Source organism: Oncorhynchus tshawytscha, linkage group LG08, assembly GCF_018296145.1.
Source record: "Oncorhynchus tshawytscha isolate Ot180627B linkage group LG08, Otsh_v2.0, whole genome shotgun sequence".
In the NCBI taxonomy this organism is placed as follows: Eukaryota; Metazoa; Chordata; class Actinopteri; order Salmoniformes; family Salmonidae; genus Oncorhynchus; species Oncorhynchus tshawytscha.
In genome coordinates, this window is record NC_056436.1 from 74,434,569 (window position 1) to 74,456,576 (window position 22,008).

General features: G+C 43.5%; 1 protein-coding gene across 1 annotated transcript in view; it reads right to left on the minus strand.

Moving 5' to 3' along the window:
• Positions 1–2,019: 2,019 nt before the first annotated feature.
• f8 (coagulation factor VIII, procoagulant component) overlaps positions 2,020–22,008 on the minus strand; it is a 31,666-nt gene continuing 11,677 nt past the window's right edge. Inside the window, exons 10-26 of the mRNA XM_042325955.1 lie at positions 21,874–21,961; positions 21,373–21,590; positions 20,961–21,111; positions 20,634–20,843; positions 19,146–20,442; positions 18,292–18,457; positions 17,754–17,984; positions 17,343–17,571; positions 16,989–17,171; positions 16,668–16,784; positions 15,559–15,630; positions 15,085–15,170; positions 14,741–14,902; positions 14,359–14,503; positions 13,955–14,103; positions 2,929–3,111; positions 2,020–2,698 (exon numbers count right to left, since the gene is read on the minus strand). Coding sequence (XP_042181889.1) covers positions 2,543–2,698; positions 2,929–3,111; positions 13,955–14,103; positions 14,359–14,503; positions 14,741–14,902; positions 15,085–15,170; positions 15,559–15,630; positions 16,668–16,784; positions 16,989–17,171; positions 17,343–17,571; positions 17,754–17,984; positions 18,292–18,457; positions 19,146–20,442; positions 20,634–20,843; positions 20,961–21,111; positions 21,373–21,590; positions 21,874–21,961 — 3,843 coding nt within the window. The 3' untranslated portion in view covers positions 2,020–2,542. The remainder of the gene's footprint in view (positions 2,699–2,928; positions 3,112–13,954; positions 14,104–14,358; positions 14,504–14,740; positions 14,903–15,084; positions 15,171–15,558; positions 15,631–16,667; positions 16,785–16,988; positions 17,172–17,342; positions 17,572–17,753; positions 17,985–18,291; positions 18,458–19,145; positions 20,443–20,633; positions 20,844–20,960; positions 21,112–21,372; positions 21,591–21,873; positions 21,962–22,008) is intronic.

Genomic DNA, 22,008 nt, shown 5'->3' on the forward strand with positions numbered 1-22,008 from the left:
CACACACACTGCTCACTGTACTCTCTCACACACACACTGCTCACTGTACTCACACACACACTGCTCACTGTACTCTCTCTCACACACACACACTGCTCACTGTACTCCCTCTCACACACACTGCTCACTGTACTCCCTCTCTCACACACTGCTCACTGTACTCACACACACACTGCTCACTGTACTCTCTCTCACACACACACTGCTCACTGTACTCCCTCTCACACACACTGCTCACTGTACTCTCTCACACACACACTGCTCACTGTACTCTCTCACACACACACTGCTCACTGTACTCTCTCACACACACACTGCTCACTGTACTCTCTCACACACACACTGCTCACTGTACTCTCTCTCACACACACACACTGCTCACTGTACTCCCTCTCACACACACTGCTCACTGTACACACACACTGCTCACTGTACTCCCTCTCTCACACACACTGCTCACTGTACTCCCTCTCTCACACACACTGCTCACTGTACTCTCTCTCTCACACATGCTGCTGTCTCTCTTCCTCTCTCACACACACACACTGCTCACTGTACTCCTCTCTCACACACACTGCTCACTGTACTCCCTCTCTCACATACACACTGCTCACTGTACTCTCTCTCACACACACACACTGCTCACTGTACTCCCTCTCACACACACTGCTCACTGTACTCTCTCACACACACACTGCTCACTGTACTCTCTCACACACACACTGCTCACTGTACTCTCTCACACACACACTGCTCACTGTACTCTCTCACACACACACTGCTCACTGTACTCTCTCACACACACACTGCTCACTGTACTCTCTCTCACACACACACACTGCTCACTGTACTCCCTCTCACACACACTGCTCACTGTACTCTCTCACACACACACTGCTCACTGTACTCTCTCTCACACACACACACTGCTCACTGTACTCCCTCTCACACACACTGCTCACTGTACTCTCTCACACACACACTGCTCACTGTACTCTCTCACACACACACTGCTCACTGTACTCTCTCACACACACTGCTCACTGTACTCTCTCACACACACACTGCTCACTGTACTCTCTCTCACACACACACACTGCTCACTGTACTCCCTCTCACACACACTGCTCACTGTACTCCCTCTCTCACACACACTGCTCACTGTACTCCCTCTCTCACACACACTGCTCACTGTACTCCCTCTCTCACACACACTGCTCACTGTACTCTCTCTCTCACATGCTGCTGTCTCTCTTCCTCTCTCACACACACACACTGCTCACTGTACTCCCTCTCTCACACACACACTGCTCACTGTACTCCCTCTCTCACATACACACTGCTCACTGTACTCCCTCTCTCACACACACACTGCTCACTGTACTCCCTCTCTCACACACACACTGCTCACTGTACTCCCTCTCTCACACACACACTGCTCACTGTACTCCCTCTCTCACACACACTGCTCACTGTACTCCCTCTCTCACACACACACTGCTCACTGTACTCCCTCTCTCACACACACACTGCTCACTGTACTCCCTCTCTCACACACACTGCTCACTGTACTCTCTCTCTCACACATGCTGCTGTCTCTCTTCCTCTCTCACACACACACTGCTCACTGTACTCTCTCACACACACACTGCTCACTGTACTCTCTCTCACACACACACTGCTGTCTTTCTCTCTCTGTGTCTGTTTTTATACCAAATCAATCACACTTGCCAATGGCTTGAGAGACTGTGAGAAGTGGATAAGATTAAATAGCAGTCTGGAGAGACGGGAATGAGGCAAAGGAAGGTGAAACAACCCTCCCTAATCGTAGAGAAACACAGAGCCACTGCCAATGTCCCCCTGGGCTGGAGCAAAGCAACAAAACAAAAGCAAAGACAAAACTGCTTCCTGTCACGGAAGGGAGATGGTGAACAGGACATGATGAGAAAGCATGGGAGGACGTGTGTGTGTGTGTGTGCATGCAGGGAAGTGTTGCAACACTGACCTCTGGGACCAGGCTTGATATAATTCCAATTTTATTTAACAATATAAACTCTATCCCTCTCCCCTCAGTGCATATGATACATTGCATATACATACAGTACTGTACAGATTACTGTAGTCAGTCACATCCAGACAGAAATAATTGTTATACTGTACTATTGACATGTATTGGATCACATCCGGAATGTCTGAAGTCATAGTGTTTGTAGTAGTATATATTGTACAAGAGACAAACCGTCTGAGACTCAGTCTTCATAAACTGACATAATGTGTTATACTGTTGATAGTGGAGTGACCAGACCTAAGAGCTATTCTCAGTTGAAGCTCATCAATAGACACTTCCTACAACAGCATATCATTTATGACTCTGATCCTAGCTAAACAAACCTTTTAAACTTCACTCACTCTGTTCATCCATCCATCAATGACATGACTATTTCATGATCATCACGTCACTGCTATGCTCATTAAATAGAAGAGACAAAGATGAGGTGGGCCTGAGTGTGGAGCTGCACAGTGGGGCCCTCTGCCCTGTCTCTCAGTGTCGCTGCTGGGTGTCACAGCCCATGAACTCCAGGCGCAGGGCTATGTCGTTGAGCCAGCCTCTGGGGTGGATCCGTATGAAGCGGGCAAACAGAGGAGGATCAAAGAGGTTCAGCATCTCCTCATCTGGCTCACTGTTCCCCAAGAACATCTGGGAGGAAGGAGGAGGCCAGGTCAAACAGAGCTGGCTCACAAAACCCAGTTCGGAAACTCGAAAAGTTAAACATGTTACAGCGTTGTCACTGTTTGTGCTCTTTACAAAATCAGCTCTTGTAAATCTGCTTGGTTGCAGATCCCATTTTCCCCTGCATGCTAAGGAAGGTGTGTGTGTACTGAAACGTAGCCTGTGATAAATCTGATGATAATGAGTGTGTGTGATACCTTCTCTCTTTGCGTTCCCTCGTCAACCACGTTGGACCAGGAGTGGCCGTTGTCGCTAATGGTTACAGAGAACTCTGTCACCATCATCTGAGTCAGAATAGACCATGCCCCCTGAGTGACGACCCCTGTGATGCGTTTCATAACCAGGAAGTCCACCTGCAGCCACTCTTGGGGGTTATTGGCCTGGAGGAGGAGGGAGGAAGGGGGGGTGGGTTATAGGAGGTGCAATACATTAATAGAAACCCTGTGCACAGCGTTTTTTAAATGTATTTTTTATTTAACCTTTATTTAAGTAGTTAAGTCAGTTAAGAACAAATTCTTATTTACAATGACAGCCTACCCCAACCAAACCCTAGTGACGGACGACGCTGGGCCAATTGTGCGCTGCCCTATGGGACTCCCAATCACGTCCGGTTGTGATACAGCCCAGGATACAACCAGGGTCTGTAGTGACGCCTCTAGCACTGAGATGCAGTGCCTTAGACTGCTGCGCCTCTCAGGAGCCGTGCAGCTAGGTCCAGATGATAGTTAACACTGTGCACAGCAGAGTAGCTAGGTCCAGATGATAGTTAACACCGTGCACAGCAGAGTAGCTAGGTACAGATGATAGTTAACACTGTGCACAGCAGAGTAGCTAGGTCCAGATGATAGTTAACACTGTGCACACCAGAGTAGCTAGGTCCAGATGATAGTTAACACCGTGCACAGCAGTGCAGCTAGGAGTCAACCCAAAAAGGTCTGTGATGTTGATGGTATTCTAAATAAAATAATAAAATATACAGATCACAAATTCCAATTGGCTATTGTCACTACTTCTACCGAGGAAGGTTCCTCTCCTTGTTCGGGCGGTGTTCGGCAGTCGACGTCACCGGTCTTCTAGCCATCGCCGATCCATTTGTTTTGTCTTGTTTTCACACTCACCTGGTTTCAATTCCCTAATTACATGTTGTATATGTTCCCTCTGTTTCCCTCATGTCCTTGTCGGGAATTCATTGTTTTGTGCCATGTGTTTTTTGTTATTTTTGTAAGCCGGGAGTTATGTGCATTAAACGGCTCTGGCCATTTACCAAGTTCTGCTCTCCTGTTTGACTTCCATGCCACCAGTTACACACCCCTTGCCAGCTATACTTCAACTCTTTAACATCATCATCAGCTCAGGCATCTTCCCCAATATTTGGAAGCAAGGACCCAATCCATAAAAGTGGAGACAAATTTGACCCTAATAATTACAGTGGAATCTGCGTCAAAACCAATCTCTGAAAAATCCTCTGCATTATCATTAACGGCAGACTCTAATTTCCTCAGTGAAAACAATGTACTGAGCAAATGTTAAAATGGCTGCAGACTGCAGCACCCGGCCTCACTGTACTGGACTCAGAAGTCAAATGTCTACTGTTTGCAGATGATCTGGTGCTTCTGTCCCCAACCAAGGAGAGCCTACAGCAGCACCTAGATCTTCTGCACAGATTCTGTCAGACCTGGGCCCTGACAGTAAATCTCAGTAAGACAAAAATAATGGTGTTCCAAAAAAGGTCCAGTTCCCAGGACCACAAATACAAATTCAATCTACACACTGGTGACCTAGAGCACACCAATATTTACACCGACCTCGGCCTAAACATCAACACCACAGGTAACTTCCACACGGCTGTGAACGATCTAAGAGACAAGGCAAGAAGGGCCTTCTACGCCATCAAATGGAACATCAACATCAACATCCCAATTAGGATCTGGCTAAAAATACTTGAATCAGTTATAGAACCCATTGCCCTCTATGGTTGTGAGGTCTGGGGTCTGCTCATCAACCAATAATTTAAAAAATATGATAAACACCCAATTGATACTCTGCATGCAGAATTCAGCAAAAATATACTTTGTGTAGAACGCAAACCCCCAAACAATGCAGATCAGAATTAAGATTATACTACCTAGTTATGAACATCCAGACAAGTGCTGTTAAATCCTTCAACCATTTAAAAGCAAGCGATGCCCACACATTCCTCCACAAAGCCCTCACCTACAGAGAGAAGAGTCCCCTCACAAACACAGACCCCACAGAGCCTCAGGACAGCAACACAATTAGACACAACCAAATGATGAGAAAGCAGAAAGTTAACTATTTAACACACTGGAAAGAATCAACGCAAAAACAGAACAAATTAGAATGCTATCTGTCTCTAAACAGAGAGTACACAGTGGCAGAATACCTGAGTCTGTTATTAAATGTGTATGTTTATTGTTTTTCATTAAAACCTATAGATAAATGTGTTCATATGGTCACAGTATTATTTTAGGCCATATAAAGAACAGCTATGCATGATGTCATGAAAAGGATCAAACAGAAACCTTGTTGTTTAATAAAAGACTCATTCAGAAACAGGCTGTAGAGCTGGCTTCACAGTTTCCCTGACAAATAGGCCTACAAGGAAACTCAATGTATCTCAACAACATTGAGTGCGTGAAGGGGTCTGTGTGCGGTGTAGTACCTTCCACAAAAAGTTTCTCTACAAAAACAGAGAAACTGAGAAACTGTGAACACTGCCCACAACATGTGGTTGAAACTGAGCTGCACTTCCTAACCTCCTGCCAAATGTCTGGCCACATTAGAGACACATATTTCCCACAGATCACACAGACCTACAAAGAATTAGAAAACAAATAAAAAATGGATAAACTCCCATTTCTAATGGGTAAAATACCACAGTGTGCCATTACAGCAGCAAGATTTGTGACCTGATGCCATGTGAAAAGGGCAACCAGTGAAGAACAAACAACATTGTAAATACCACCAATATTTATCTGTTTATTTATCTTCCCATAGTATTCGTATCACAAATATTTGCAAAGTGTAAAACATTTGATATGATATGGACTTTCCACTAGTATTTTGAAGAAGGCAACATAGATAATATAACTGATCATATCTGGTATATAACTGATCATATCTGGTATATAACTGATCATATCTGGTATATAACTGATCATATCTGGTATATAACTGATAATATCTGGTATATAACTGATCATATCTGGTATATAACTGATCATATCTGCTATATAACTGATCATATCTGCTATATAACTGATCATATCTGGTATATAACTGATCATATCTGGTATATAACTGATCATATCTGGTATATAACTAATAATATCTGGTATATAACTGATCATATCTGCAAGTCAATCACGGACTACAGGAAGACTACAGGAAGAAACCCAGCTCAGTCACGGACCAGGATGTCTTGCTCCCAGGCAGACTAAATAACTTTTTGCCCGCTTTGAGGACAATACAGTGCCACTGACACGGCCTGCAACGAAAACATGCGGTCTCTCCTTCACTGCAGCCGAAGTGAGTAAGACATTTAAACGTGTTAACCCTCGCAAGGCTGCAGGCCCAGACGGCATCCCCAGCCGCGCCCTCAGAGCATGCGCAGACCAGCTGGCCGGTGTGTTTACGGACATATTCAACCAATCCCTATACCAGTCTGCTGTTCCCACATGCTTCAAGAGGGCCACCATTGTTCCTGTTCCCAAGAAAGCTAAGGTAACTGAGCTAAACGACTACCGCCCGTAGCACTCACATCCGTCATCATGAAGTGCTTTGAGAGACTAGTCAAGGACCATATCACCTCCACCCTACCTGACACCCTTGACCCACTCCAATTTGCTTACCACCCAAATAGGTCCACAGACGATGCAATCTCAACCACACTGCACACTGCCTAACCCATCTGGACAAGAGGAATACCTATGTGAGAATGCTGTTCATCGACTACAGCTCGGCATTCAACACCATAGTACCCTCCAAGCTCGTCATCAAGCTCGAGACCCTGGGTCTCGACCCCGCCCTGTGCAACTGGGTACTGGACTTCCTGATGGGCCGCCCCCAGGTGGTGAGGGTAGGCAACAACATCTCCTCCCCGCTGATCCTCAACACTGGGGCCCCACAAGGGTGCGTTCTGAGCCCTCTCCTGTACTCCCTGTTCACCCACGACTGCGTGGCCACGCACGCCTCCAACTCAATCATCAAGTTTGCGGACGACACAACAGTGGTAGGCTTGATTACCAACAACGACGAGACGGCCTACAGGGAGGAGGTGAGGGCCCTCGGAGTGTGGTGTCAGGAAAATAACCTCACACTCAACGTCAACAAAACTAAGGAGATGATTGTGGACTTCAGGAAACAGCAGAGGGAACACCCCCCCATCCACAGCGATGGAACAGTAGTGGAGAGGGTAGCAAGTTTTAAGTTCCTCGGCATACACATCAAAGACAAACTGAATTGGTCCACTCACACAGACAGCATCGTGAGGAAGGCGCAGCAGCGCCTCTTCAACCTCAGGAGGCTGAAGAAATTGGGCTTGTCACCAAAAGCACTCACAAACTTCTACAGATGCACAATCGAGAGCATCCTGGCGGGCTGTATCACCGCCTGGTATGGCAACTGCACCGCCCTCAACCATAAGGCTCTCCAGAGGGTAGTGAGGTCTGCACAACGCATCACCGGGGCAAACTACCTGCCCTCCAGGACACCTACACCACCCGATGCTACAGGAAGGCCATAAAGATCATCAAGGACATCAACCACCCGAGCCACTGCCTTTTCACCCCGCTGTCATCCAGAAGGCGAGGTCAGTACAGGTGCATCAAAGCTGGGACCGAGAGACTGAAAAACAGCTTCTATCTCAAGGCCATCAGACTGTTAAACAGCCACCACTGACATTGAGTGGCTACTGCCAACCCACTGTCAATGACACTGACTCTACTCCAGCCACTTTAATCATGGCAATTGATGGGAAATGATGTAAATATATCACTAGCCACTTTAAACAATGCTACCTTATATAATGTTACTTACCCTACATTATTCATCTCATATGCATACGTAGATACTGTACTCTATATCATCGACTGCATCCTTATGTAATACATGTATCACTAGCCACTTTAACTATGCCACTTGGTTTACATACTCATCTCATATGTATATACTGTACTCGATATCATCTACTGTATCTCGCCTATGCTGCTCTGTACCATCACTCATTCATATATCCTTATGTACATATTCTTTATCCCCTTACACTGTGTATAAGACAGTAGTTTTTTTGGAATTGTTAGTTAGATTACAAGTTCGTTATTACTGCATTGTCGGAACTAGAAGCACAAGCATTTCGCTACACTCGCATTAACATCTGCTAACCATGTGTATGTGACAAATAAAATTTGATTTGATTTGATATAATTGATCATATATGGTATATAATGATCATATCTGGTATATAACTGATCATATCTGCTAAATAACTGATCATATCTGGTATATAACTGAGCATATCTGGTATATAACTGATCATATCTGGTATATAACTGATCATATCTGGTATATAACTGATCATATCTGGTATATAACTGATCATATCTGCTAAATAACTGATCATATCTGGTATATAACTCATCGTATCTGATATATAACTGATCATATCTAGTATATAACTGATCATATCTAGTATATAACTGATCATATCTGGTATATAACTGATCATATCTGGTATATAACTGATCATATCTGCTATACAACTGATAATATCCGGTACATAACTGATCATATCCGGTATATAACAGATCATATCTGCTATATAACTGATCATATATGGTATATAACGGATCATATCTGCTATATAACTGATCGTATCTGGTATATAACTGATCATATCTGGTATATAACTCATCGTATCTGGTATATAACTCATCGTATCTGGTATATAACTCATCGTATCTGGTATATAACTGATCATATCTGGTATATAACTGATCATATCTGGTATATAACTGATCATATCTGGTATATAACTGATCATATCTGGTATATAACTGATCATATCTGGTATATAACTGATCATATCTGGTATATAACTGATCATATCTGGTATATAACTGATCATATCTGGTATATAACTGATAATATCTGGTATATAACTGATCATATCTGGTATATAACTGATCATATCTGGTATATAACTGATCATATCTGGTATATAACTGATCATATCTGGTATATAACTGATCATATCTAGTATATAACTGATAATATCTGGTATTTAACTGATCATATCTGGTATATAACTGATCATATCTGGTATATAACTGATCGTATCTAGTATATAACTGATCATATCTGGTATATAACTGATCATATCTGGTATATAACTGATCGTATCTGGTATATAACTGATAATATCTGGTATATAACTGACCATATCTGGTATATAACTGATCATATCCGGTATATAACTGATCATATCCGGTATATAACTGATCATATCTGGTATATAACTGATCATATCTGGTATATAACTGATCATATCTGCTATATAACTGATCATATCTGGTATATAACTGATCATATCTAGTATATAACTGATCATATCTAGTATATAACTGATCATATCTGGTATATAACTGATCATATCTGGTATATAACTGATCATATCTAGTATATAACCGATCATATCTAGTATATAACTGATCATATCTGGTATATAACTGATCATATCTGGTATTTAACGGATCATATCTGGTATATAACTGATCATATCTGCTATATAACTGATAATATCTGGTACATAACTGATCATATCCGGTATATAACTGATCATATCTGCTATATAACTGATCATATATGGTATATAACTGATCGTATCTGCTATATAACTGATCATATCTGCTATTTAACTGATCATAGCTGGTATATAATGATCATATCTGGTATATAACTGATAAAATCTGGTATATAACTGATCATATCTGCTATATAACTGATCATATCTAGTATATAACTGATCATATCTAGTATATAACTGATCATATCTGGTATATAACTGATAATATCTGGTATATAACTGATCATATCTAGCATATAACTGATCATATCTAGTATATAACTGATCATATCTGGTATATAACTGATCATATCTGGTATTTAACGGATCATATCTGCTATATAACTGATCATATCTGCTATATAACTGATCATATCTGCTATATAACTGATCATATCTGGTATATAACTGATCATATCTGGTATATAACTGATCATATCTGGTATATAACTGATCATATCTGGTATATAACTGATCATATCTGGTATATAACTAATAATATCTGGTATATAACTGATCATATCTGCAAGTCAATCACGGACTACAGGAAGACTACAGGAAGAAACCCAGCCCAGTCACGGACCAGGATGTCTTGCTCCCAGGCAGACTAAATAACTTTTTTGCCCGCTTTGAGGACAATACAGTGCCACTGACACGGCCTGCAACGAAAACATGCGGTCTCTCCTTCACTGCAGCCGAAGTGAGTAAGACATTTAAACGTGTTAACCCTCGCAAGGCTGCAGGCCCAGACGGCATCCCCAGCCGCGCCCTCAGAGCATGCGCAGACCAGCTGGCCGGTGTGTTTACGGACATATTCAACCAATCCCTATACCAGTCTGCTGTTCCCACATGCTTCAAGAGGGCCACCATTGTTCCTGTTCCCAAGAAAGCTAAGGTAACTGAGCTAAACGACTACCGCCCCGTAGCACTCACATCCGTCATCATGAAGTGCTTTGAGAGACTAGTCAAGGACCATATCACCTCCACCCTACCTGACACCCTTGACCCACTCCAATTTGCTTACCGCCCAAATAGGTCCACAGACGATGCAATCTCAACCACACTGCACACTGCCCTAACCCATCTGGACAAGAGGAATACCTATGTGAGAATGCTGTTCATCGACTACAGCTCGGCATTCAACACCATAGTACCCTCCAAGCTCGTCATCAAGCTCGAGACCCTGGGTCTCGACCCCGCCCTGTGCAACTGGGTACTGGACTTCCTGACGGGCCGCCCCCAGGTGGTGAGGGTAGGCAACAACATCTCCTCCCCGCTGATCCTCAACACTGGGGCCCCACAAGGGTGCGTTCTGAGCCCTCTCCTGTACTCCCTGTTCACCCACGACTGCGTGGCCACGCACGCCTCCAACTCAATCATCAAGTTTGCGGACGACACAACAGTGGTAGGCTTGATTACCAACAACGACGAGACGGCCTACAGGGAGGAGGTGAGGGCCCTCGGAGTGTGGTGTCAGGAAAATAACCTCACACTCAACGTCAACAAAACTAAGGAGATGATTGTGGACTTCAGGAAACAGCAGAGGGAACACCCCCCCATCCACAGCGATGGAACAGTAGTGGAGAGGGTAGCAAGTTTTAAGTTCCTCGGCATACACATCAAAGACAAACTGAATTGGTCCACTCACACAGACAGCATCGTGAGGAAGGCGCAGCAGCGCCTCTTCAACCTCAGGAGGCTGAAGAAATTGGGCTTGTCACCAAAAGCACTCACAAACTTCTACAGATGCACAATCGAGAGCATCCTGGCGGGCTGTATCACCGCCTGGTATGGCAACTGCACCGCCCTCAACCATAAGGCTCTCCAGAGGGTAGTGAGGTCTGCACAACGCATCACCGGGGGCAAACTACCTGCCCTCCAGGACACCTACACCACCCGATGCTACAGGAAGGCCATAAAGATCATCAAGGACATCAACCACCCGAGCCACTGCCTTTTCACCCCGCTGTCATCCAGAAGACGAGGTCAGTACAGGTGCATCAAAGCTGGGACCGAGAGACTGAAAAACAGCTTCTATCTCAAGGCCATCAGACTGTTAAACAGCCACCACTGACATTGAGTGGCTACTGCCAACACACTGTCAATGACACTGACTCTACTCCAGCCACTTTAATCATGGCAATTGATGGGAAATGATGTAAATATATCACTAGCCACTTTAAACAATGCTACCTTATATAATGTTACTTACCCTACATTATTCATCTCATATGCATACGTAGATACTGTACTCTATATCATCGACTGCATCCTTATGTAATACATGTATCACTAGCCACTTTAACTATGCCACTTGGTTTACATACTCATCTCATATGTATATACTGTACTCGATATCATCTACTGTATCTCGCCTATGCTGCTCTGTACCATCACTCATTCATATATCCTTATGTACATATTCTTTATCCCCTTACACTGTGTATAAGACAGTAGTTTTTTTTTGGAATTGTTAGTTAGATTACTTGTTCGTTATTACTGCATTGTCGGAACTAGAAGCACAAGCATTTCGCTACACTCGCATTAACATCTGCTAACCATGTGTATGTGACAAATAAAATTTGATTTGATTTGATATAATTGATCATATATGGTATATAATGATCATATCTGGTATATAACTGATCATATCTGCTAAATAACTGATCATATCTGGTATATAACTGAGCATATCTGGTATATAACTGATCATATCTGGTATATAACTGATCATATCTGGTATATAACTGATCATATCTAGTATATAACTGATCATATCTGGTATATAACTGATCATATCTGGTATATAACTGATCATATCTGCTATACAACTGATAATATCCGGTACATAACTGATCATATCCGGTATATAACAGATCATATCTGCTATATAACTGATCATATATGGTATATAACGGATCATATCTGCTATATAACTGATCGTATCTGGTATATAACTCATCGTATCTGGTATATAACTGATCATATCTGGTATATAACTGATCATATCTGGTATATAACTGATCATATCTGGTATATAACTGATCATATCTGGTATATAACTGATCATATCTGGTATATAACTGATCATATCTGGTATATAACTGATCATATCTGCTATATAATTGATCATATATGGTATATAATGATCATATCTGGTATATAACTGATCATATCTGCTAAATAACTGATCATATCTGGTATATAACTGAGCATATCTGGTATATAACTGATCATATCTAGTATATAACTGATAATATCTGGTATTTAACTGATCATATCTGGTATATAACTGATCATATCTGGTATATAACTGATCATATCCGGTATATAACTGATCATATCCGGTATATAACTGATCATATCTGGTATATAACTGATCATATCTGGTATATAACTGATCATATCTGCTATATAACTGATCATAGCTGGTATATAATGATCATATCTGGTATATAACTGATAAAACCTGGTATATAACTGATCATATCTGCTATATAACTGATCATATCTAGTATATAACTTATCATATCTAGTATATAACTGATCATATCTGGTATATAACTGATAATATCTGGTATATAACTGATCATATCTAGTATATAACTGATCATATCTAGTATATAACTGATCATATCTGGTATATAACTGATCATATCTGGTATTTAACGGATCATATCTGGTATATAACTGATCATATCTGGTATATAACTGATCATATCTGGTATATAACTGACCATATCTGCTATATAACTGATCATATATGGTATATAACTGATCGTATCTGCTATATAACTGATCGTATCTGGTATATAACTGATCATATCTGGTATATAACTCATCGTATCTGGTATATAACTGATCATATCTGGTATATAACTCACCGTATCTGGTATATAACTGATCATATCTGGTATATAACTGATCATATCTGGTATATAACTGATCATATCTGGTATATAACTGATCATATCTGGTATATAACTGATAATATCTGGTATATAACTGATCGTATCTGCTATATAACTGATCATATCTGCTAATACAATACTTTAAATCTTTTTTAAACCTTTTTGAGTGCAATATTTACTGTTAAATTCTTCTCACTTTGTTTATTGTTTATTTCACTTGCTTTGGCAATGTAAACACGTTTCCCAATAAAGCCACTTTGAATTTAATTGAATTGAGAGAGAGAGAGAGAGAGAGAAAGAGAGAGAGGGAGAGGGAGAGAGAGAGAGAGACTTGACACATCATGGAAAAATAGAAGTGCCGGTAACAGAGGGAGGTGACGGTGTGTGTAGTTTGACTTTGTGTGTGTGTTTCTTGTGAGCTTCTGTGTTGTTGTATATGTGTGTGTGTACCTTGGGGCGCCATGCATTGGCGCTGCCATCCTGGTGGAGGCGTGCGAGGGCGGGGCCCCAGGAGAGCCTCCAAGTCTGCAGGAAGGAGGAGGCTCTGAAGCTGCTGTCTGGAACCAACCTCCTCTGGAGACCCAGGGGGAAGGAGCAGCCTGAGACAGACAGACAGACAGACATTTTTATTTCCCTTCTTCCTTCTCTCAGGGATTCTATTCACCAGCACCTGAGATCTGTCCGTCCCTGCACCTCCTCCCTTCCCCCGGCCCCTGACCCCGATCACGGACTACCTGATGATGTACCTCTCAACCTCAGCTACAACATCTAATCACAACATACACCACCACTAAATGTGATCTGAGCTGTTACAAACTGTTACAAAGGTGTTCCTAACTGCCACAGGGACTCACTGTTGACGTCACAGCCCAGCAGGTCCATGCGAAGAGCAGGGTTCCTCTGGATGGTGACAGGCTGCAGTCTGATGTAGCGCCCCAGGATGGGGGGAGACAGATAGTTCTCCTTCACCTTGGAGCCATCCAGATTACCGTTAAATATCTGAAATAAACAAAAGTTATATCATTAACAGTAAGTACAAGAGGTAGCATGGTAGTATTGCATAGAACTACCCTAAGATATTTTAGGCATTGATGACATTTACAGTAACAAAAAGATAAATGCACCTGCTCTCTGACTGCTGGTTTGTATGGTAAACAATTAAGCTCGTGCTTTGTGGGTACAGTACTAGCCAGTAGGTACTGGTACAGATGGTTAAGGTACATGTAAGATACTGACGTAAGTTGGCGTGGTGCTGTTCCCCCTGTAGTTAGTCCAGGTCTCCTGGTCTAGGCTGTAGGAGAGGGTGAAGTACATGATGAAGTAGTCCTTCAGGCCCAGAGAGGCTCTTGCACCCTGGGTCTGGATCCCATGGATCAGTGTGGGTCTTTGGAGGTCCACCTGCATACAAGACACAACAGGAGACCAAGGTTGGGTCCAGTTCCATTTCAATTCAGTCAATTCAGGAAGTGAACTGAAATCCCAATTCCAATTTTTCTCATGAGTATAATTGGGCAGCTAAATCAGAGGGCCTTTCAATCTACAAGATTTTTCACAGGAGAACAGGAATTTTAGTGTTGAACCTGGATCCATGATTTCTGATCCGCGCCCATCCAGGCGTTGACAGAACCAGATAGCTCCAGCCTCGCCAGCCTGGCCTCCCAGTTACCTGGAAAACACATATATGCATTCAATCACACTGGCTAACTGTATGCAGGCCTAACACAGAGTAGAGTTTTCATAAACAGTAAGTCACTGATTCATCACGGCAATATTTCTCCATTCTAGAGGCTCACTTATGCGTTTACTGTGTACGAGCCTACTTTCTGACGTGAAATAACTTAATAATTAATAATAATAATTTATTGGATTTACATAACGCTTTTCCATAGTAAGGAGGGAAACCCACCTGATGTATCACCAATGTGAAACACCCTAAGGTAATGCATGGCAACCTTTTTTCTGTCAAAACGCTCACAACACATCAGCTATAATGATTGAGAGGTGTGTAGTTACATTCTTGTGGTTACATTCTTGCATTGCTGAAGCTTGCTTACCTATGTGGTCAGATGCAGTGATCTGGGAATCGTCTATTCTTCCTGACCTCAACCCCAGAGGCTGGATGCATCCTGCCAGGCAATCACAGGAAATTACATTCTATTATTTACATTGTCCACATTTCACAAAATAATAGCCAACAATGTCATTCTAAGACATTTCAAAGAACACATTGCACACTTCTGTCTCAGTCTACTGAGTAAGGCTCTTATGAGGTAACTATGTGTGGTATCTACATATGTTGGGAGATGTGGTATCTACATCATTTGTGAGTTGTGGTACCTACATAAGTTGGGAGATGTGGTATCTACATATGTTGGGAGATGTGGTATCTACATCAGTTGTGAGTTGTGGTACCTACATAAGTTGGGAGATGTGGTATCTACATAAGTTGGGAGATGTGGTATCTACATAAGTTGGGAGTTGTGGTACCTACATAAGTTGGGAGATGTGGTATCTACATAAGTTGGGAGATGTGGTATCTACATAGATGTTGGGAGTTGTGGTACCTACATAAGTTGGGAGATGTGGTATCTACATAAGTTGGGAGATGTGGTATCTACATAAGTTGGGAGATGTAGTATCTACATAAGTTGGGAGATGTGGTATCTACATAAGTTGGGAGTTGTGGTATCTACATAAGTTGGGAGTTGTGGTATCTACATAAGTTGGGAGTTGTGGTACCTACATAAGTTGGGAGTTGGGGTACTTACATAAGTTGGGAGTTGTGATACCTACATACTGTAAGTTGGGAGTTGGGGTACTTACATAAGTTGGGAGTTGTGGTACTTACATACTGTAAGTTGGGAGTTGGGGTACTTACATAAGTTGGGAGTTGGGGTACTTACATAAGTTGGGAGTTGTGATACCTACATACTGTAAGTTGGGAGTTGGGGTACTTACATAAGTTGGGAGTTGTGGTACTTACATAAGTTGAGAGTTGTGGTACCTACATAAGTTGGGAGTTGTGGTACCTACATAAGTTGGGAGTTGTGGTACCTACATAAGTTGGGAGTTGTGGTACCTACATAAGTTGGGAGTTGTGGTACCTACATAAGTTGGGATTTGTGGTTACTACATGGGTTGTGAGGTGTGGTAGGCTACTTACGTGGGTTGTAGACCAGTAGTTTAGCCCTCATGCCGGCCAGCTGGTGCTCTCCTACTGTACACTCCACCATCCAGGTCCCCACCGTGGCCGGCCTCATCTCCACTGTTCCAAACACACCTGGAGAGGGGGGCAGAGACCAAGGTGGGACAGGTGACATTCTTGATTGACTATTATTTTATTGTGTGTGTGTGCGTGTGCATGTGTGTGTGTGTGTGGTAACTGTGGTTGTGTGTGTGTGGTAACTGTGGTTGTGTGGTTGTGTGTGTGTGTGGTAACTGTGGTTGTGTGGTTGTGTGTGTGTTTCTTAGTGTGTGTGTTTACCAGGATAGAGGTTGTACACCCCCATGCGATGCTCCTGCTCCTTGTGAATGCTGAAGGGCAGACCGTGGAAGTGGGCGGTGTGATACTCCCCGTCGCCCCCGACGTTCAGCAGGTGCCACCTGACTTGCTGGTGCTGGGCTACAGTCAGACCAGGAAGTGTCTCTGCCACGTAGCCGTTTATGGCTAAGGTAACATGGAAAGATTTTCCAGATAAATTCATCTCAAACACAAACAATCGATCAGATATGAGTATGAACCTAAACAAACAGAGAAATTCACTAGAAATCCATTTTTATAAATTTATTATGAAACTATTATTGACATTAGGAGGGAGTCTGAATAACTCTACTGTACCTGCGAACTTGTTGCTGAGCTGAAACCAGGGGTCATCTTTCTGGGCCTGGCAGGGTGGGGTGCAGTACCGACGGATGTTCTCGTCCAGGTACCAGCTCTTGGTCTCGTCGAAGGTGTGGAAGAGGAGGGCGTACTCCTGTAGGTTGGGCTGTAGGTTCAGTTGGGGGTGGAGGGTGCCTGGTTTACAGATTACTAAGGGGCCAATCAGACCAGAGTGGAGATCCTTCTCCTGTTGCAGGGGTGAGAACAGAACACAAAGCCACACAGTCAAATACGCCAGAACAATACGTGCATGCAGGGAAAAGCATGTCAAAACACTGGTAAGCTATCTAAGGAAAATAAAAGACACTTATGAGGCCTAACTATGAGCTAGCTTTGTAATATACAGTAAGTGTTGACAGTGCCACCTGCCTTATTCTGTGTAGAATAGTAGGCCCCGGCCTTACAGTCAAACTCTGCAGCGGTGGGCCCCTGCTTCCTGGTGATCCTCCAGGTGTAGACCCTGACCTCTCCAGGCTGGACCGCCTCCCCAGGGACCCCCGCCACCCCAGCCCCGGAGGACTGACCATCACCCTGGCTCTTATCATACACCCCATGAAGGTGCAGGGAGTACGGCCTGGACGCCATGTTCTTGAAGGTCACCTGTCAAGATCAAGATCAGGATCAAGATCAAGATCAGGATCAAGATTAAAAACAGGATCAAGATTAAGATCAGGTGAATGTTTAACAGCAGAACACACAGAATCTGATAAGATGCCATGAAAATAATATAGCAGTGAATTCAGGGGGTAACACAACCGGGATTAAAACCAGGGTTCCTGCAACTGTCCAGAACCTTAGCAACTACACCAAGAACTCCGAAACACCTTGACCAGGTTAGTAGTAGTTAAAATATGAATTGATTTGAAACATCTTTGAATTAATAAGATGATCATTGATCTCCACTCACGGTAAGGAGGTCGTTGACCTCAGCTTTAATGATAGGGCCCATGAGTCCCAGATGTTCCTGCAGCTCTCCTCTGGTGATGGGGATCTGGAAGTCTCTATCACTGTAGGCCCTGAACACCACCTTCTTATATTCCGCCAGGAACTTCCTCATTCCCCTACGCCTCTCTCTGGGGAGTGAACAGTTGAAAGTTGATTAGCTGATCAATACCCTGATAAAAGACAGCTTGCCGTCAACAATACCCTGATAAAAGACAGCTTGTCGTTAATCAATACCCTGATAAAAGACAGCTTGTCGTTAATCAATACCCTGATAAAAGACAGCTTGTCGTTAATCAATACCCTGATAAAAGACAGCTTGCCGTTAATCAATACCCTGATAAAAGACAGCTTGCCATTGATCAATACCCTGATAAAAGACAGCTTGCCGTTAATCAATACCCTCATAAAAGATAGCTTGCCATTGATCAATACCCTGATAAAATACAGCTTGCCGTTAATCAATACCCTGATAAAATACAGCTTGCCATTGATCAATACCCTGATAAAAGACAGCTTGCCATTGATCAATACCCTGATAAAAGACAGCTTGCCGTTGAAACGTTGGTAAGTAAATGATTGCAGTGGAGCTACTAGAGAGCAGCTTTTCCTTTACTTTTAAACTGAGCTGATCAATCAGAAACCGGATTTATTTAGAAATCTATCAAAAATGAATAGTCAAAGAGATGGGGCCAGACACAGATTAAGCCTAGTTCTGGACTAAAAAGCATATTCAATTGAGATTCTCCATTGAAGTGCTCCCCAAAGACTAAGCATAAGTGTCAAAGAAACCAGATACTTACAAAAGCCAAACACTACCTTGTTTTTATGAGCTGATGTGGTTTCCTGATCCCATAGTCCCATGTGATCTCCTGTGCAGCGATGTAGTAGCTGCGGTATTGTCCATCTGTGGTCCTCAGGTCCAGGTTGTCCTCTGTCCCTATGTAGGCTGTCCCAGTGTCTTCCTCACTATAGTCATCATACTCCAGAGACACTGCGTTCCTGGGAGCCGTCTCGTTGTCATTGGAGACATTGGAGAAGTTTAGATCCAACAAATCCAGTAGAGGTGTGTCCAGCTCTGTGTGAGTGTTGTTGCTTAGGGGATGCACATCCCCAGCTTTCTGCTCCTCTACCTTCAGCTGATCCAACACCTCCACCTTCTGCTCCTCCCTCTGCTGCTGCACCTTCAGCTGATCCAACACCTCCACCTTCTGCTCCTCCCTCTTCTGCTGCACCTTCAGCTGATCCGGGAGAGCTTCCAAAGTTTTGTTCAGGGGGTCTAGATCCATCCATCCGTCTAACTCCAAGAGTAGAGGGTCCTTATCTGCATGATTGGTGGTTAGGGGATGTGAATCTCGATCCAGCTCCCCCTTTTGCCTCTCCCTCTGCTCCTGCACCTTTAAGAACCCCTCACCCTGCGCCTCCTGCTGATCCAACACCTCCACCTTCTGCTCCTCTCTCTGCTCCTGCTCTAGTGCCTCCCCATACACCTGACCCTTCCACTCCTTCAGCACCTCCTCCTCACTATTCTCCACCAGCTTGTTGCGCTCTCCATTCTCTCCACCCTCCAACCCGGCCTGGCGTCTCTGTCTCCCGTTCCCCCCCTGCTCCCCACCCAGGCCCCCTCCCTCCTGGTTCTCTGAAGCCTTCCACTCCCCGTCCTTCTCCAGTTGCTCCAGAACATCTGTGGGGATCCCTCCCTGGGAAAGCAGGTTGGCCTCCTCATCAGCAGACGACACCGTCACATACCTGACCTCACAGATTGACCTCTGGTCCCCTGCCTTAAATGTGACATTGTTATCAGACCCGTGGTCCCCTGATTCTCCGATGGCGACTTCGTTATCTGTGTCATTTCCTGTTTGCGGTGTTGTTGTGTTCTGGTTTAAGCCAGGTTGCTTCCTGCAGACTCTGACAGCTACGGTCCTGTTCTGTGGCTGGGGGTGGAGGGATCTGGGTTTGAAGAAGTGGTCTACGTAGTCAGGCAGGACGTCCTCCAGGCCATACTCTACATCTTCATTGTCCACCAGCAGTTCAATGTTACAAGACAGGACGGAGTAGCGGGCGCTCATGCCACGGCTTTTCAGGCGGCTGTCGAACGCACTGATCTCCCACTCACCTGAGGATGAAAAAAACATCAGCTCACAATGCTCCAGAAAACACCTCTCAGGGTCAGGTTTTAGTAGGATGCATCGTAGTGAAAACCTGTGTTCTTAATGGACCTGTAGCACCTCCCTGTTTAAAATATGTTCTTCCATTTGATGCCTACTGAATACAACTGCAGTAGGATCATTTGACCTTTGACCTTACCGATTAGCTGAGACTCCATGGTAACGGTCTCCCCGGACATTGGGAAGAGTGTGAGGACGGACTCGTACACGTTGTCCTTCATGAAGGGGTTTCCTGTGAAGTAGACGGACAAGAAGTCGCTCTGCATCCCCACGTTGGACAGGTGCCAGAAGGTCACGTCATCCTTACACACCTGGACCCTCTGCTCGTTGAACATAATCCCGTTCACGTCTGTAAACAAAAATGAGATCAAGATAAAAAACATAGCACACAAAAAGGGTGACAGACAGACATGTGTCACCACTTTCATCAAGAACCAAGATAATCTAGCAGGAAAACCTTACTTACTGTAGATGACATTGGAGTTGTAGAAGTCAGGGTCTGTAGGGTTGACCATGGAGGGGTCTTTGCTGTACTTCTGAATGTTGTCATTGATGTACCAACTCTTGTTCTCATCAAACACAGCGAACATCAACTGCTTCACTTTATCTGGGCCCACCTGCAAGTTGGACATCTTAGGTTATGATAACCACAAGAACTCACACTGCTACAAACAACAACACAACAACATCTAAGTTTCAGTGTATGACTTGATCAAGCTGCAGGAGAAATAATGCACTGATATGTCATATTGGGCCAGTTTCAGGGACACATCTCTATTCTTCAATGAAAGTTATTCTTATTCCAAGACTAGACTTAATCTGTGTCTGAAAAGCCAACACTATGTGTCATTATGGACATATTAAGTGTCGATTCTCACCAGCCGCCCCCTGGTGTCCATGGAGTCCTTCTTGCAGATGAGGAGGGGTCCTATGAGGCCAGTGGCCAGATCTCTCTCAGGGTTGATGGTACTCTGGTACAGACGGGTCAGACACTGGGGGTCTCCCTCCAAGGGCCCATCCTCTGCTGTTAGTTTCCACACATACCCATATGTCCCGTTGGGGGGTACAGCCAGGGAGCGTAGGTCCTTTTCACCCTCTACACACACACACATAGACACCGGGGGGAACACTGATGACTAATGATTTAGGAATGACTAAGAGACTAAGAGATTTTATTAGTCTAACAGAATGACTATTATGACTATTAGAATGACTATTAGACTATGACTATAAAACATTTTATGAGTTTCTCCAGACCTCAACATATTAACACACTGGATATGATGACTATTCCATAAAGGATTTAGTTATGATTCCAAACCTAAATGCATAGTCAGTAATATTATCTTGCTTCATCTTATCATAATGCCAGTTCTTACTGTTCTCTGTTTTCCTCAGTGGAGAAATCCTGGTGAGGCCGTTTGGATACATGTTGAAAGGACGACTTGCCAGGTTCTTGAACACTATCTGAAGAAAAAATTAGAATGATCTTTACTTTCTTTACTATCTATTCA